The 16,702-nt window shown below is 57.3% G+C and overlaps 2 protein-coding genes across 8 annotated transcripts in view; one reads left to right on the forward strand and one right to left on the reverse strand.

Moving 5' to 3' along the window:
- Positions 1–11: 11 nt before the first annotated feature.
- Positions 12–16,702, reverse strand: part of NOS1AP (nitric oxide synthase 1 adaptor protein) — a 43,714-nt gene continuing 27,023 nt past the window's right edge. For 3 of the 7 annotated variants that reach the window (XM_077181886.1, XM_077181888.1, XM_077181890.1), the window contains exons 3-12: positions 13,685–13,777; positions 13,235–13,308; positions 12,528–12,636; positions 12,212–12,353; positions 10,882–11,021; positions 10,166–10,333; positions 8,091–8,256; positions 7,397–7,546; positions 2,286–2,553; positions 12–2,186 (exon numbers count right to left, since the gene is read on the reverse strand). In XM_077181886.1, the coding sequence (XP_077038001.1) occupies positions 1,694–2,186; positions 2,286–2,553; positions 7,397–7,546; positions 8,091–8,256; positions 10,166–10,333; positions 10,882–11,021; positions 12,212–12,353; positions 12,528–12,636; positions 13,235–13,308; positions 13,685–13,777 (1,803 nt within the window). In that variant the 3' untranslated portion in view covers positions 12–1,693. Of the gene's footprint in view, positions 2,187–2,285; positions 2,554–4,547; positions 7,547–8,090; positions 8,257–10,165; positions 10,334–10,881; positions 11,022–12,211; positions 12,354–12,527; positions 12,637–13,234; positions 13,309–13,684; positions 13,778–16,702 lie in introns of those variants that run through there. The other 4 variants (XM_054638220.2, XM_077181887.1, XM_054638219.2 and 1 more) reach the window with 4 other exon arrangements.
- Positions 3,458–4,813, forward strand: SPATA46 (spermatogenesis associated 46). The gene is given in 4 exon segments (XM_054638375.2): positions 3,458–3,596; positions 3,599–3,827; positions 3,829–4,103; positions 4,809–4,813. Coding segments are annotated over 4 exon segments (648 nt in total).

A 16,702-nucleotide genomic window follows, 5' to 3' on the forward strand; every position in this document is an offset into this window, starting at 1 on the left:
ACATCACTAGGTACAAAAGACAAAAAAATTTATTGTGCAATCTGCATCTCTTGTCCCAAACCACACACACGCACCCTGACAACATAAATAGAGGGACTGGACTCTCACCGGCTGTGAGTGACAACCCTCAAGGGGAAGGTTCCCTTGGGATCACAGCGATTGAAGATACTGGTTCTTCAGAGAGGCTACAAGTCTTGGTTTCCATCAACACCTACACTGCAGTGCAGACCTGGGCAGCACACACACACCCCTGTACCTGAGGGTGGAGGTGGCCATGCACAGTGTGATCACATTGTCAGGGTGAGTGACACCTCAGCACTGAACATGGGTTCTGTGCAACTCTGCGTCCCTTCACTCTTGAGCAGGGCTTTTCCAGAGCAGAGAGCTGCAGGGCCCCGGTGCCACTGTGGCATCCCCACACCAACGGCAAGGACATGGTGGCTGCTCCCAGGGCAAGGGGATCCATGCTCACAGCTTCCTTCTTTCAGTGGGATAGCATGGCTTTGGGTGGTGGAAGACATTTCTTCAGCCCAACCACCCTGTATGGCCCAGAAGGAACCGTGAGCAGGCCCATCCATGAGCTCCTGGGTTCCTCCAACCCAACCTGGGGCTTTGGAGCTTTGCCTCTGAAAACCACCTTTGTGGTGAGGATGTACATAAAAGCTCTAAGCAAAAAGTTCCATCTCACAGCTGCTGCCTTGCATTGACAGAGATGTCCCCAGGCTGGCTAATCCCTCCTGTAATCCATGGCAAAACACTCATACAGTAGTATCCCAATATATCAGAGGACCTCCCAGTATAACAGAGGACCACATGGCTTTGTGTGTCCCAGTCTTGCAGAGACCACTGTACCAGGAAATAAAGGGGAGCAGTGACACTGACACACGGAGAGGGCTGCCTGCCTGGACAGCTCTGTCCATGGTGGCTGGGACGAGACCAGGAAACAAGAAGGAGGTGGAAGGGAGTTTCACAGAGAGCTCAGCTCCCTGCCAGAGCCCACTGGCCAGCAGCTGTGCAGCCCAGGTGCTCAGCCCTACACCCTGCCAGAGCCCAGGACTACTGCATCTGGGGCTCCAGTGCAAGGAGATGGCACTCAGCAGAGTAACACCACGAGGTCAGCACCTGCAGAAGGCCCTGGACACATCTGCTGTCCTGGTTCATTGGCACAAGGGCTGGGTGAGCCTGCTGGTACCCCAGGACGGGGTATCTCAGCAAGCACATGGTGTAAGCTGGGAAATCCTCTGGACCAAGGCAGCCAGTGCAGACACGGGGAAGCGTGTGGTGCTTGTGGGATGCTCACAGGATGCTCACTCCAGCAGAGCCAATGGGGTTTGGGGCAGGCTGGCACTTCTACCCTCACGCACCCCCTTGGTTCCCAGTTCAGCAAGGCTCCTGGCTGCAGACAGGGTGGCAGTGACACTGTGGCAGGACAGGAGCTTGGCACTGACTAGGGTGAATAGGGGGCCAGAATGGGGCTGCAGAAGCCATGGCAGGACAGGCTGTGCCCCTCCTGGGAATTTGGGGAGAAACAGGTTGTCATGGCTCCCCAGAGCCCACACTGAACAGCAAATGGCTCATTCCACTCCAAGACTTGCCCCTTTCCAAACTAATCACCCCAAAAAAGGCAAGTGGCAGTGAGAGACAAGTCTGGGAGAGGCAGCCCCCATATCACCCTTGTCACAGCTACCCACTGCTACTCAAAGGACAGTAGGTCGGGATGGGCCCCCTCCACCTCCCAGCCAGAGGCACGTGGCTCTGGCCGCCCTGTGCTCCCTGGTGGCTCGTGCTCCAGCCCCTGTCTCCGTGAGGGCTTCTCTGTGCTGGCTGACATCTCAGTGGCCCTCTCACCCACTTGCCACTGGTTCTCCTGGCTGCCCTTATGGATGAGGTCGGGCACGGGTAGGGCACTGGTAGGCTGGTCCCCGCTGGGCTCTAGGGCACCTGTCACACTGAGGACACCAGGGCATGCTGGAGGAGACGGGTCCCCCATCCCCGGCTGCTCCTCTGTGGGCTCAGGGTGAGCTGGGGGTGGTTCGGGAGGCTCCTCGGTGCCACCCCTCGTGCTGGTCCCCTCCGGCTGCGGAGCAATGAGCATGTCCTGGGGGGTCTTCAGGGCACGCGGTGTCCGCTTCTTGGTGATGGGGGGCGGGGGCTCCAGCCGGGGAAAGGCCTCCAGTCCCACAGCCCTGCAAGCACAGAGGGACAGCTGCATACAGCCCCATGCCGGGCCCCTCCAGCCTGTCCCAATGGCGCTGGCACGGGGTGCACGCTGCGGGGACACTCACCCGTGCTCAGCGGCCGGCTGTCCCGTGCCCAGCACGGCGCCCGCGCTGGCGTTCACCTCCATGGCTCCCACGGCGGGCAGGCCGGCCGGCTCCCTGCGGCGCAGGAGGTCGTTCACCTTGGCGCCCACGGCCTTGCCCAGGTTGCGGAGGTGCTGGCTGCCAGCGGGCCGGCAGGGCTGGGGCAGGGTGCCCGCCGCGGCAGGGACGTGCTGTGCCCGTGGCGCGGGTGCCGTGCCGGCGCTGGCGTTCTCAAACATGCTCTGGTCCACTGGAGGGGGTAAGGAACAGAGAGGATGTGAGTCAGGCTGGAGGGGGATCCCAGCAGGGCCGGCCCAGCAGCACCGCAGGAACACAGTTTTGGGGGACTGGGAGGATGGTCCTACAGCCCTGCAGAGGCTGTGGGCAGCCAGGCGATGCCAGGGCTGCACAGGGCAGTGCATGCACAGGGGACCAGTGTGGGGCAAGAGAGGGCAGGAGTGAGCCAAGGGCCCCACAGTGGCACTGCCAACACACAGAGAGCTTCTCTTACCTGACACCAAGCGACTTGGGAAGCAGGTTGTGGAAAAAGAGAGAGTGAGAAAGCATTTACCAGGGGAATGGCAAGGGACGAGGCCTCTCCCTTCCACACTGCCAGGTGAGGCGTGCTGCCAACCCCCTGCTCAGATATGTCATGCTACCTGAAGAGATGGGACTCACATGGGGGTGAGTCCCTTGTCAGCCCCACCCTGATAAAGCCACAGAGTCTTCTCTTGGGACACCCATGGCATGGGCTCTGCACTGGGCTCCCTCAGCTCAGCCCAGGCTGGGTCTCTGTGGTGGGTGGCAGCAGGTGCTTGCAGAGGAAAGGGCTCTGCAATCAAACCCCACCTCTTAGCTACACTGGATTCCTCCACCATGTCTTCCCAGCAAGAGTTCTTGAAGCTGTGGGGGCTGCCCCCAGGAATGTCAGCTCAAACCCCCATGGCTGCCTCTATGTCAGAGTGGGTCTGTGTGACGGCTCCAGCTAGTTCCTGGGTGAGCCTGGTGCTGTTCTGGGGCCTTGCTGCCCATCAGCATCCTCTGCCCAACTCTACCTCTGCATCCGGGGGCACATACTGAGACAGAGACAACCACCTCCACATCCCATGGCACAGGCAGAGAGGAAGGGTTCCCAGCACTGCTCCAACCTTGTGATGGGCTGGACTCTTACAGGGACTCCCAACTCACTGCAGGCCCTTTCCTCTGCATTCTGTGGCCCCACAGTCCTGCTGAACAGCGAGCTCCCCACCTGCACCTGCAGCATCTACCAGCCCTGGGGTTCATCCTACAGCTATCCATCTGCACCAAGAGAGCCACCCAGCAGTACGTGGGCAGCTTCTCCTCCAGCCTGCTTTCAGAAGTGTGAGCAGCTTTCAGAAGTGTAAGCAGCCTGACAACTTCTTGAAGAGCTCTCTTCTGGCTCCTCAGACGACTTCCAGCCTCTGAGAGGGACAGGCTGGCCAGCAGCAGAGCCAGCATTATGGTCCAGGACAAACTCACTGCTTCTAAGTGCCAGCTTGCTCCAGCGTGGCTACCAGTGCATGTTGTGCTGCCCCACCTTCCCCACACCACGGCTGCTCAAGACCCAGATCCAGAACAGCTCCCAGGAGGGCTACACCTTCGAGAGATTCTACTGCAGGCCCGAGGTCCTGGGGGAGCAGGAGGTCAAGGCACAGGAGGCTGCAGCCCCCGGGGTGTCCGTGCAGCCCCAGCAACCAGGCGGCTGCCACGGGAGGGCACTGCTCCATCACTCCTGCCAGCAGCACATTGAGCTGTTTCAGGAGCAGTCAGCTCCTGCCAGTGAGCTGCTTTTGTCTACACAACACTTCTGCCATCCTTTAAGAGAGGCTCTTCCCTATTTTTCCTTCTCCAGCTGCCAAAAATTTCCCGAGCCCCTGGAAGTGCCGATTAGCATCTCTGCATCTCTGTGGGGAGCTCTGCAGATGCCAGGAAGTCCCTGGAACCCTCCAGCTGTTGGATCAGCCCTGAGACAAGCCCGTGCTGTGCAGTGGCTGAAGGGCAAGACTGAAACACCTCTATTCCCAGCAACATTCTGGGCATCTTGCTCTCGTGGGCATCCTGTGGCTAGCACCACAAGCAGGGGTCCCACAGGAGAGGAAGCTTAGGTTGGAGGGGGTCTCTGCAAGGCCAGAGGATGCCACTGCTGGTGCTGGCACCCAGCATGGAGAGGGAAGGAAGTACAGAAAGAGAGAATCAGTGAGAAGAAAGAGACAACAGAAAGCCTTGAGAAATAGAAAGATTTATTTAGCAAAAGCCAGTTGACTAATGACAACACCCAAGGGTTAAGTGCACTTACATTGACAGATTGGCTTTCCAGATAGATTCAACAGTTAGTAATATGACAGTTGTAGGAAAAGAAAGGACAAAAAATATAGCTATAAAACCCCTGTCAAGGTCCATAACAAAAGTGAGAGGCTAGAGAAGAGTCTTGGAGGCAGCACTGACTTAGGAGGGGTCATTTACATGTGTACATGCATGGTGCAGCATGAGGCTGGCAGGATCCCACCTGGCCCCAGCAGCACCCCCTCGGCCTGCGGGGCACCTGCCCCTGTCCCCTGTGGGCAGAGTGTGGGGCAGCAGCCTGAGACCACATCTGGTCCTGACAGCCCCTCACGGGACACAGCCTGAGCTCTGTGTGTGCAGCAGGGATGGACTGCAGCAGGGGCTCAGGAGATGGCTCCTCCAACCTGCTTCCTGAGGCAACCCAGCCTGGAAGAGACCTCTGGCCAGTTATTGCTCCTCTTGGGCTCTCCCTTCACCTGCCCCGTGTGTACAGCTGAGCTCCTGCTGTTCTTTCCCCTGAACGATCTCTCTGCCCACATGGAAATCCCTGTCCAAGCTCAACCATCCCTACCCGGTAAGTACCATGCCTTGTGCATGCTGTCATGCTCCCTTCTTCCTCCCAGCTGGACCAACCTCGCACCCTTGCTTTCACCTTCAACTGCTGCAAGCTGGCAGTGGCACGTCAGGTCCCTGGCAGAGGGGCTGCCACACAGCTGTGCCCACAGCCACGTGGCACAGGGCACATGGAGGCAGTGGTGCCTAGAGGACAGGAGCACCATGTACCAAACAGCGCCCTCTCCCACTGCCTGCTCTGTGGCTGCTGCAGAGCTCCCCTGGACACCAGGGCACTGCTGGGGACACTGAAACATGTCCTTCTCTCCTTCCCACTAGACCCTCTAGCACCTTAAGTCCACCCAGTCCTGTTGTGTGGTGGAGGATGCATAGCACAGCTTGTGCTGACCCCAGGGCTCTCATCCACACACTCCTCAGCAGCTCTCAGTCCCAAGGGGACCAGGGCAGAGAGAAGTGATGGACTTTCCTCAGCAGCCAGGCTAAGCCCTGGAGGAGAGCAAGAGGTGGTGTCAGCCAGGGGTTAGTTGCAGGCAGATTGAGCAGAGACAGAACTGGCAAAGGTGAGAGCAGCAAGGAAGCAACAAAGCAAAGCAGAAGCAGGATAGGAGGGAGGATGGGGAGGAAGACAACTGTGCCAAATCCCCACCTCATCGAGTGCTTCCACATGAAGCAGGGTGGACATCAGGACTTTGGTTCATACCCCTTCCAATCTTGGCCTCTTAGAGGCTCAGCACCAGACAGGTGATAAAAGTGTTTGCAGAAAAGGAACAAGTTCTGGGTCCCTTGGAGGCCCCCACAGATGGCTTTCAGCCATAAGTGTCTTGAGATTCAGTTTTCCAGAGGGTGCAAACCAGAGGTGTGATGAAGCACCCTTGCAGACACCAGCAGTTCACTCCCCATTGAGGGCTGGAAGTGTGCTCATCCCTGAAGGTGCCAATGCCAGCACTGCAGATCCCAGCCTTGGTCTGGGGCAAAACAACTGCTTGGAAATGGGAGGGTTTGTCTATAAAGCAAAGCAGGCAGTTTGTGGTGATTGGAAGTGCTTGAAAATGTGACTTGAGAGCATGAAAAAGGCTTTGAAACCTGGCAGCTGCGCCAAGGAGCCAAAGGATTAGATGATGAGGGGGAGGACACTCCACAGCTTGATGCTGCATGCCCTGGCTCCCTGCTCCACACTGCGCTGTGCCTTCCTCTCTGGTCCACAGCCTGGCAGAGGAGCAGGCTCTGCCTGCACGCCCTCCACCTGCCTTGGCATAGATAAACCATGTCCTGAAAGAACCACGTCCCCCTGCCAACCACTACCTGCACCGGGCCAGCCTGTGCAACCTCATCTCACCTCTTCAAATCCTTTCCAGGCTCATCCCCACTGCCCCTCAATGCTCACTTCTCACTCACAGACCCACTCTGACAGTGCACCATCACCAACCCCCATTTAGCATGGCCCTGTACTTGTGTCCCACCCTGCCCACCATGCAGAGAGCCAGACCAGCTGCTCTGTCCTTGCTTACCATCTTGGAGCTGCCCCCTCAGTCCCTCTTGTCCCCGCTCATTGCCCTAGACTGCTCTCCCATTTCCCCAGTAAAAGCCCTCCTCTGCTTTACTGCTTCCCCAGCAGCAGCAGAGGCTAATCCAGGAGAAGTCCCTTACCTCTGCCTGACCTTGACAGTTTGAAGGGAGACGGGGCCGGAGGGGAGCACAAGGAGCTGTCAGCTCTGTCTGCTGCAAAGCAGGGATGCTGCAGCTCAGCACACAAGCCCACACGTGCCGGAGCACAGCATGCCCTGGGCACGGCTCCATCCTCACCTCCAGACACTCCTGACTGGGCGCTGGAATCTTCCTGCTCCCTCCTCTGGCCCCCCTCCCTCTGGGCTGTGCCATCCCTGCCAGGGCCATGGGGCTGCGGCCAGGGTCCTTCCCAGCTCCAGCAGGCCCTGGCTGCCCTGCACCACCTCCTGCTGACCCCTACACCGCAATCTCGTCCTCCAGGCTGTCGCCCAGATCCTGCCTGGGCTGGACGTGGAGCAGGCGCGGCGGTTCCTCCTGGGACCAGGAGTCGCGCTCCTCGCTCTCGTCCGTGTTGGACTCGTACTCGGAGGCGATGCCCGACTCGCGGAACTTGATGAGCTCCAGGCTGCCCAGGGCTGGCTCCGGGGCGGGCGGCCCCGAGTCTGGCAGAAAGCGGTAGCACTCCAGCTTCACCAGACAGTCATTCCTACCTATGGGGCTGCCCATGGTGCTGGGGAAGGCCGAGCTGGGGCCCAGCGACGGTGGGTGGGTGTCCTCGGGCTGCGGGGTGGTCGGGTCGCAGAGGACGGGGAGGGCGTTGGAGCGGAAGGTGATCTCCAGCAGACTGTCCTGGGAGCCTGCTGCAAGAGAAGGGCACGGCTAAGAGGCCCAGCTGGCCACCACAGCTGGCTGCACACTGGTCAGAGGAGGACAGTCTGGGGTCATTTGAGTATCAACCTCTCCACTCCTGCTGTTTTGAGGGGTTTATTTAGTGTCACTAATGCCAGGAGCTGCTGCTGGCCAACGAAGGGCCAGTTCTCCAGGACAAGAAGTTAACTATCTTCCAGCCCAGCTCCTGCAGAGAGCTGATGGCCACATCTCTTGGAGATGGAAGGTCAAATAGGGGCTCTTGGGCAGGTATGGAGCTGGCCTGGAGCATGCAGCCACTGGGGAAAGCGAACATACAGCTGATGGAGGTAGGTGACTACCTGTCCATACAGCCCTTCCCAAGCCCCTTCCCATGCTGCATGCATGCACACACACAAGCCAGGCCAGAACGGCACAAATATCCCTCTGAATAAAATAACTGGAAATGCACACAGAACCCCAAGAAAAACACCTGCATGCATGTCCCCCACAGGCCTGGCTAGCTGCAAGGGGAGAGGAACGGGCGGCAGCGCTTACTGGTCGTGTTCCCCGCCAGCTTCAGCTCCAGCTCCTGCACCTGTTTGACCAGGAGTGAGATGTGCTGCAGCAAGTCCTTGTTCTGGAGCAGGAGCTGGTGCACACGAGCCTGGGCCTCCAGCCGTGCCGCTGCTTCTGCTGCCAGCTGGTCCTTCAGCAGGTGGACCTGGACAGGATACAGCAGGTGAGCACAGGCAGATGCTGCTCAAGGGTTGAGGGCTTCAACTTTGGCCGTTCCTGCCCATCTCCCAGGGCTCACCAGCATCCCAACCCATGATGTGATGAAGCAGCCATTCCCTGCAGGTACTGCAGATGTGATGGGGAGTGTGTGGGTGGTGTCACACTGGGACTCAGCACATTGTCCCCTGGCCTCCCTGATGGAAAGCTCAAGGCCAGGCAGGCAGCACTGGCTGAACTGTCAGTGGTGCACGTGAGCTGCAGATGCACATGGAAAGGGCAGCCCAGGAGGGGCCGGATGGATGCAGCAGAGGAGACACACTCGACCGACTGGATGGTGCAGTGGGTGCACGAGGGCACAGCCTTGCAGCTGGCCCTGGAAAAGCTGTCTTTTTGGGAAGCTTTCCCAGAAACACGGCCCAGCCAGTGGCCTCTGTCCCAAGGAGGGGCTGGAGCACCACAGATGGCAGGCTGCTGCTGAGGGGTGCTGGTTCTCAGGTGCGAGCTGGCTGCTCAGCCTGGCTCTGGGAAGCAATGTCCGTGGGGAGCCCACGGGCAAGACCACCACTGATTTCAGCACAGGTACCTCTGTGCAAACATCTGTGTCCCCAGAACCATGCCCCCGAGGGCAGACAGCCCAGAGCTCCTGGCCAGGGCAGCTCTCTGATCTGCATTCCAGCAGGGAGAACTCCAGAAATGTACACTGCATAAGGGAACAGCAGTCACCTGGGGGCCACTTTGGCTCAGCACCCCTTCCTGGCACCTACCCACAGCTCCTACAACTGTTCCAGCAAGGACTGGAACCAGGAAAGCACAGATTTACAACTAAACAAACAAAAAAAAACCCCAAAACCCAAAAAAAACAAAACAAAAAAACCCCAAAAAACAAAAAATCAAACAAAAAATTTTCCAAAACAAAAATAACCCAAAACCAAAAATATCCCCATCAAACACAAAAGGCTATTTTACTGTGCCCTAGAAAGTGACCTTGAGGAAGAAGAGGAAGCTCTCTGTACCTGCAAAGCTGTGAGCTGCAGCTGCAGGGCCCCTGAAGCTGCCCAGCTGGGGGCCACCTGCCCCCACAGATGGGTATCAGGAGGCAGTGCCAGCTGTGCCAGCGGGCAGCTGCTGCCCCAATGTGGCCAGCAAGGTGCCACAGCAGTGTCCCTGGCAGAGCCGAGCTTGAACACAGCGAGCCTGGGACAGGAGACCAGGCAAAAAGGACTGGGATTTACAACATACTGCAAAGCCAGAGCAAGAGCAAGGGGTGCAATATTTTACACTTTAAGCAGGCACCATGGAGCCTTTTGGATTGTGAGCAACACCATACTTGGACAGACACAAAGGATTCCCCAATAATGCAGATCCCTCTTCCAGAGGGGAAAGCAACTTGGCAGTCTGTGACCCCAAAGGGCATGTGGGCTCTGGAGGCAGCAGCTCAGCCAGAACTGATCAACAAATACTGATTTACTGATGTGAGAGGAGCAAAGCCTGGCTGCAGGAGCAGGGGCAGCACAGAAAGGCTGCTGGAGCCCATCGCTTGGGCCATGAAAAAGTTGATGAATTGCAGCTAGCTCGGTGCAGGGTCAGGGAACAATTAAAGCTCAGGTAATGAGTTGGATAAAGCAGCCAGAGCTGCTTCAATGAGAAATAGCTGCATGGAGAATGAGCTGCCAGCTGCACAGTCCAGGCACACCAGTCACTGAAGCAGGGCTCTGGTGAGCAGACAGGAGCCAAAGGCCCCAGACACCTGGTGGCAAGCACCTCATGGAGCTCCCTCCCCATGGAGCTGCCTGCCTTCAACGCTGCCTCCAGGCAGGAGACTCCAGCAGCCCCAAGGGGTTCAGTAGTGTGTCCCAGCCCTGCCACTGTCCCTGGGAAAGAATGGAGGGGAGAACCTGTGCCACGGCCACTTGTGTCTGCTGCTGCTGCTGCTGCAGGAGTTGCTGGAGAAGCTGCATCTGGTGGTGGGCAGAGAGAGGTGTTCCCAGGTCAGGCAGCTGGGCAGACGAGGGCAGCAGCATCTTGGGTGACGCTGTCAGGATATCTTCAGGGTGGAGGCAGCTCTGCAAAACACCAGCGTTGAAGGTGTGATCCCCTGGCACTCACCTCAGAAAGCCACTGGGCACACATGAGCTTTGGCACAGAGGAGCCATGCTAAATACCCAGAAAAGAAGCAGCTGCATTCACAGCTAATGCACACTTTGCTGAGGGTGCTTACAACCTTTGAAAACAGTACTTTTTCAGTTTCAACAACAACCCACATACTTTTGTAGAAAATTCCCGAAAAGGCTGACACTTCCCATGGGAATTTCCACTGTATCAAAAAAGTCTTTTATTTTTGTGTCTTTGGTGGAAAAAAGTCCCTATCAGCTCTGCCCCAAACCTTTTCCGTGTGGCTGCACATAGCTGAGCCTCGGGACAGCTCTCTCCCCTGGGCCCCAGCCAAAGGGCAGCCTTGCAGCGGCAGATGGCTTTGATCCTGGAGCTGGGGAATGCTGCACAATCCCTCCTGACCCCTGGGCCCTCGGGATGCCGTCAGAGTCGTGGGGCTGGGGCTGTGCCACCCCCTGAGAGTGGAGGGCAGGGGCCCTGGGCTCGGCGTGGCACCCACCTCCTTGCCCACAGCATCGAGGTCGGTGACGCCGCGGCTGAAGTCCAGGATGTCGGCTCCGGGCAGCGGCAGCTCCACGGCGTCAATGTCGGTCTCCTCGGCGGAGGCGGCCGCTCTCTCCACGCCAGAGAGGCGACAGGCTGCAGGAGCAGGGTCAGGGCAGGGCATGGCCCCAGGAGCCCACTGCAGCTCACCTGTGGCGTGGGCAGCGATGCCCACCGTGGGTCCCCACCGCCCCCGTGCCACCCACCCTCTGGTCCCGGCGGGAAGCAGGTACAGAGAGACGTGGCTGCTCTTCCTGCTGCTGCTCGGGAGGAGGCTTGCAGCCAAAAACACACCCAGCCCCAGCACACCAAACCTGGGGAAGGGCAGCCAAAAGCCCTGATGTGGGACAAACGGGCCACCAAGAACAGAAAACACAGATAAAGCTGAAGAAAGGTAAACAAGAGATTACGGGAAAGAAAAACAAAAAACAGATGCTCTGAATTCCCCAGGGAGCTGCATATTGTGGCCGGGACATTGTGTGGAGGAAAACCAAACAATGACCGGTCCAGGGCAGCCCAATGATTAGATCATCAGAACAGCACTGGTTACAGAGGCGAGCAGGAAACTGCAGCCCAGCCCAGGCTGCTCCTGTTAGGATGTGGGGGATCCAGCCCACAGCATGGCAGGGCAGGGCAGGGCAGGGAATTCACACACACACAGGCAGCAGGACCTGCCAATGTCCCACCTGGCACTGAAAGGGTTTGACTAACCTCCCATAGAACTTCTGCCTCCCCTCCAACTCAGGCACTGGTGCCAAGGAGCAAGGCTGCTCCCTGGGATGCTGCTCAGGGTGATGGGGCTGGACCAGCAGCCCCCCAGCCAGGCATCCCTGCACCCTCTACCCACAGGGCTGAGAAGGAGCGGGGTCTGCAGCCTGCCTGCAGCCCTGACAGCTTGATGGGAGAGCACAAACACGGCTGTGTCCATTCTGGGAATTGCAGAGAGGACACGAGGAAGGTATGTGCTTGGGGCCCCTTGTGCGGAAGTAGCAAGGGAATGTTTGCAGCGTGTGCAGCCAAGCACAGAGCAGAGCCCCGGGCTCTGCTAATGGGCTCTCAGCAAGGGGGATGTCTGAGAGGATCATGGCTAACACCTACAGAAGGTTTCTTGCTGGGCAAGATCCCAGCTTGAGCCTGGAGCACAGCAGGCCAGATTGCTGTGCAAATCCATTGCCCAGAGGTGTCAGCCATCTAGGGGCAGTATGGGAAGGCAGTGCCTCTGTGAACCACATCTGCCAGGCTCTGGGGCCCCACACCACCCCCACACCTCCACCTCTGCAGAATACCTGGGACATCCAGGTCGTCTCCGTTCCTCTCGCTGTCTGCGTCCTCCTGGCCGTCGGCATTCTGCTGGGTGTGCTGCAGGCTCAGCTTGTGGCACACCTCGAACGCCTGCCCCACCGTCCGCACGATGCGCATGGCTTGGCTCTGCCGGGGAGGGCACGTGGAACTGCAGCTGGGCTGCCTCTGCACAGTCACCCCCCAGGCTGGCACAGCTCTCAGGGGTCTCTGTGCTGCCACAGGGTCTCAGATCCAAGGGGTCCTGCCCCAGCTGCTCCACCCAGAGTACACCAGGACAAGATGTGCATCCTGGCATCTTACCTTCTTCTTGGACTTGAAGACGTTGCACCTGAAGACATTGCTAGACCCATCCCTGGCAATGTAGCTGAAGATCTTTAGGTCCTGGGAGTCATGAGATACATAGAATATCCTGCAAGGACAGAATGGAAAGGAGGATATAAGCATACACATTACCCACATTCCCAGGAGACAAGGCCAAGGCCACAACCAATGCTTCCCAAGGCACAGGGTGCTGCAGATGCCCAACCTCTGCAGCACATCCCTGCTAAAGCCCATCAGAATTTTTTGGCAGTGGTTTTACCTCAGCTGGGAAAATTTGCCTGCTGATTCAGCAGCAGCAAACATTTTGCAAAGGCAGCACAGGACTTCTCTGCTCAGCCCCCAGGGACAGCATCAGCAGCCCAGGAGCCCTCCAGGGATTGAGAAGAGCAAACCCCACTCTGGCCGGCTCACAGAGCTGGATGCCTTGCCCAGGTGCCTGCCACCCCCTCCCCAGCATGGCTGGGGGCCTCTCTTGCTCCAGTTTGGCCTCCCTGGGACAGACACACCCTGCTCTTGGCTTTTGGGAAGAAGGAGGAGGAGGAGAGCTGGAGGCTTCAGGAAGCTCCATGAGCTGCCCTCCGCAGGATGGTGGCAGCTCTCTAGTGCCCAGCACAGTGCTGATGTGGTGTGGGTAAGGGAGACAGCAGAGCCACACAAGCCTCTGTCCCCTCACCCAACAGCCTTACCTGTAGATGGGATCATGCATGACGAGCATTTTGTTCTCGTCCCAGGCCCATTCTTTTTTCTGCAATGAAAGAAGCTGAAAATGAGTACGTCAGATGCTGTCCTTGAGAACAAGGACAGGGCAGAGACAGTCCAGGGACATAGTCGGGAAGTTCCCGTCACAGCTCTGCTGCTGCTCCCCTGCAACCCTTTGCCAAGGGTCAGGTCCTTTTGGGGACCAGCCACATCCCACATCACCTCCCACAGGGCCCCCTGAGCCCCTTCTGCACCACACCAGGACTGGCTCAGCCACACTGCAGGAACATGACTCACACAAGGCTGACCCAGCCCATGCCTCCCTCTCCCAGACCACCAGTTTCCCACAAGTTCAAGGATGCTGCAAGGTCCCTGCACCAGGAGGGGAGGGGCTCTGCTGCTGAGGCACTGCTGCCCCAGGGACCAATGCTACCTACCTTCTTCTTCTTCTTCAGAATGACCTTCACGCCGTCCACTGACACGATGAGATTCACTTTCTTCTTCTTGATATTCTTGGCTTTAAACTCATACTGCGGGAGGTGGAAGAAAACACCTGAATTAGCCTTCCTGTGCCAGGACAGCCCCAGGGAGGGGCAAGAAGGACAGGGGCAGGTTCTCCTGTCTCCCACATCAACCTTGTACATCCATGCTAGGACAGGACAAGGGGTCTTTTTGCCCTGCAGGGCCCAGCATCTTGGAGGAGCACACAGCAAAGCAATCCAGCCCCTGGATGTGGATAATGCTTTACCCAGTTCAGGATGCTACTGGGAATGTTAGCTTGTGTTTCAAAGACACTTGGTCTGCCCCTCTGAAGGGCTGTGGCTCCCCAGAGAGGGACCACCACACCCCCAAGGATCCACAGCCCGGCTGCGCTTGCCCCCCTGGCTTGTGGCCATTGCTGAGCTCTGGAAAGTGAAATGCCATTCTGAGCTGGGTATTTTTGGGCTCAGTATAAAACTGAAGATGATTGCTGAGGATTCTGAGGACACCTCCGTGGGATATGGGATAATGCAATTATCCACCTCAATTAGAAGTCATCGGACAGGAAAAAATCCCAACAGGAACTTCCAAAGATCAGTGACTAAACACAAAGCTCTGCTCTGGCCTGGGGAGAGAATCAGATTCCCCCACATCCACCCACTTTGGTATTTAGTGTGTTACAAGTGGAGAGAAGGCTGGCAGAGGAGTAGGCCCAATAAGCATGATCCTGCTGTGGGACTTTTGAGGAGTCCCTCCCACGACTGGTTTGCCACAGGTGTAGCCACATCAGGCAACTGATATGTTGCTCCCACTTGCAGGGAGCTGTGCACAGCCATGGGGACAGACCCTCTGTGCCAAGAAAAAGCCCTGCATGCTGCCCCTGGCCTGCCTGAGGCAGAGGATTTGCTTTATCCTCTCAGCATTTGGGCAGTGTCTCTGCAGAGGGAGCGGTGCCCTGCCCGCGCCAGCCTCGCTGTGACATCTCCAGCACAGCGTGATGCATCAGCTCTGGCAGCCAGAGCCAGCAGGCAGGAAAAGCTGCTGGCCCTGACCTCTGAGCAAATGATAAAAGACCTGAAAGCACAATTACTCAAAGCCATTTAAAGTGGCTGAAGGGGATGGGAGATTCAGAAGGCTTGGGAAACAGTGCAGGGAATGCAGCTCTGCCCTCCCCCAAGCACTGACCGGGCAAGCCCACCCACACTGGGGCTGAAGCCATGGTGATGGGCTGGAGAAAGCAGAGGTCAGGCTCCCACCGTGGCTTTGGTCAGCCTCAAAGCACCCAGCACATCCCCACATGCTGCTTGCATGGCATATTCCACATGGAGAAGGGTCTCACCAAAGAACCCACCAGTGTAAGCTTCCAAGTGCCATCCCCATCACTACCAGCAGAGATGAAACTGCATTCAAGACTCCCTTCTTTGTGTCTTGTCAGGACACTAGACCAGTGCCTGGTACCTAACACTAAAGAAATGTCTTGATTTAGTCCTGAAAAGGTGAGCTTTGGCCTGACTACCTTGCAGTAATTATCCCAGTCCTTTCTGAGGCTCTGCATGTGATCTTCCAGGAGCTGCAGGCTGATCTGGAAGCTCTATGCAGCATCCAGGGTGACTGCATGGCACCTTGGTGCTGATGCCTGATGTATTGGTCCTAACAAATCACTCATTACACACATCCAGTTGCATTTTGGAGCTCCTGGTGCTGTGGGGTTTCTATTCTGTGCTACCCCAAGTGCAACTGATGTAGGCTTGGAAGAGAGAAAAATATCTCAGGGTAAGACAGACTATTTTTAGTATGTTTTTTGAGTGAATAACAGCCCCTGGACAGTGATGCAGACAGGCCAGGAGGTTTCAGCAAAGATGCTACCCAGCTCTGGCACGTTTCAGGGACAGAATCATACAGAGCTCCTTGGAGAGCCTTCCACAATCCCTGGCTGCAGGCAAGAGATTCTGCCCAGGCTCACCCTGAGCTTGGCACTGGGGAGTGCCGTGGGAAGAGCTGCTGAGCCTCTGCCATGCTGAAGCCAAAGCCCCCTTGTGCCTGGGTCACAGCAGAACTCCAGCAAAACCCATTGGAAGCAAAGAAGTCAAATTCTCAGAAGGAATGAGCAGAGAGATTTATTAAGCCCTTCCATAAATCCAGGCCTTTATCCTGACACCGACTGGAGAGCCAAGCTCCTTTGCAAGCCTGAGCCATGTGCTCAGAGAGCTGCTGCCCATCCCAGCCCTCATTAGAGCAATCAGCCCAGCGAGCCCTGTGGCTCCCTGGGACGCTCCCCAAGCTCTGCAGCGCAGCCCCAGCCAGCAGCACACTAATGAACTCAGCCCACGGGGCTCTAATGCAACACTAACCCTGACTCAGGAACAAATCAGCCAGGAGGAGCATTCAACAGGACAGCAACTCAGCCCAGCTGCCTCTCACATCCCGGGGCTCTGCAGGAAAGCATGCTGGGTCCCACAGGCCAGGAGATGCCAGTGCTAATTTTGAGGGGCTTCTTAATTTGGTCTAAGGAAGTGTCAGCTTTGTGCAGCTCCTCTGAGTGAGCCACAGAGACTGCAAGGGGTGAAACCAACACCCTTAACGGGCCATGGAAGAACAGCTGTACAACTGATCAGGACCTCCCTGGCTTGGAGCTGTTCTTGACCACTGCTCTGCCCAGGCACAGAGATCTGCTGTGCCTGCCCATGTTTGTCAGTGTTCCTCCTTCCGCTGCAAAACAAAGAGAGAAAGCTTAAGAGGGCTGCAAAGCCTTAGGATTTAGCTGTTCTTGCTGCTGGGAGGAGAGCAGAAGTGATGATGGCAGGGTTGGAAATGCCAAAGGGTCTCTGAGATGGTCTGCACAGCCACAGCCACTGCTGCTGCACCCAAAACGAGCAGGCACTGGCTGACCCCCAGGAAAAGGAAACCCCCATGTTTCCACTGCCACCCAATCCTTGCTGGGAGTATATCCTGCATTCCCAAAGACGTGCAGTAGG

The sequence above is a fragment of the Agelaius phoeniceus genome, chromosome 8 (genome assembly GCF_051311805.1).
Source record: "Agelaius phoeniceus isolate bAgePho1 chromosome 8, bAgePho1.hap1, whole genome shotgun sequence".
NCBI classification, from domain to species: Eukaryota; Metazoa; Chordata; class Aves; order Passeriformes; family Icteridae; genus Agelaius; species Agelaius phoeniceus.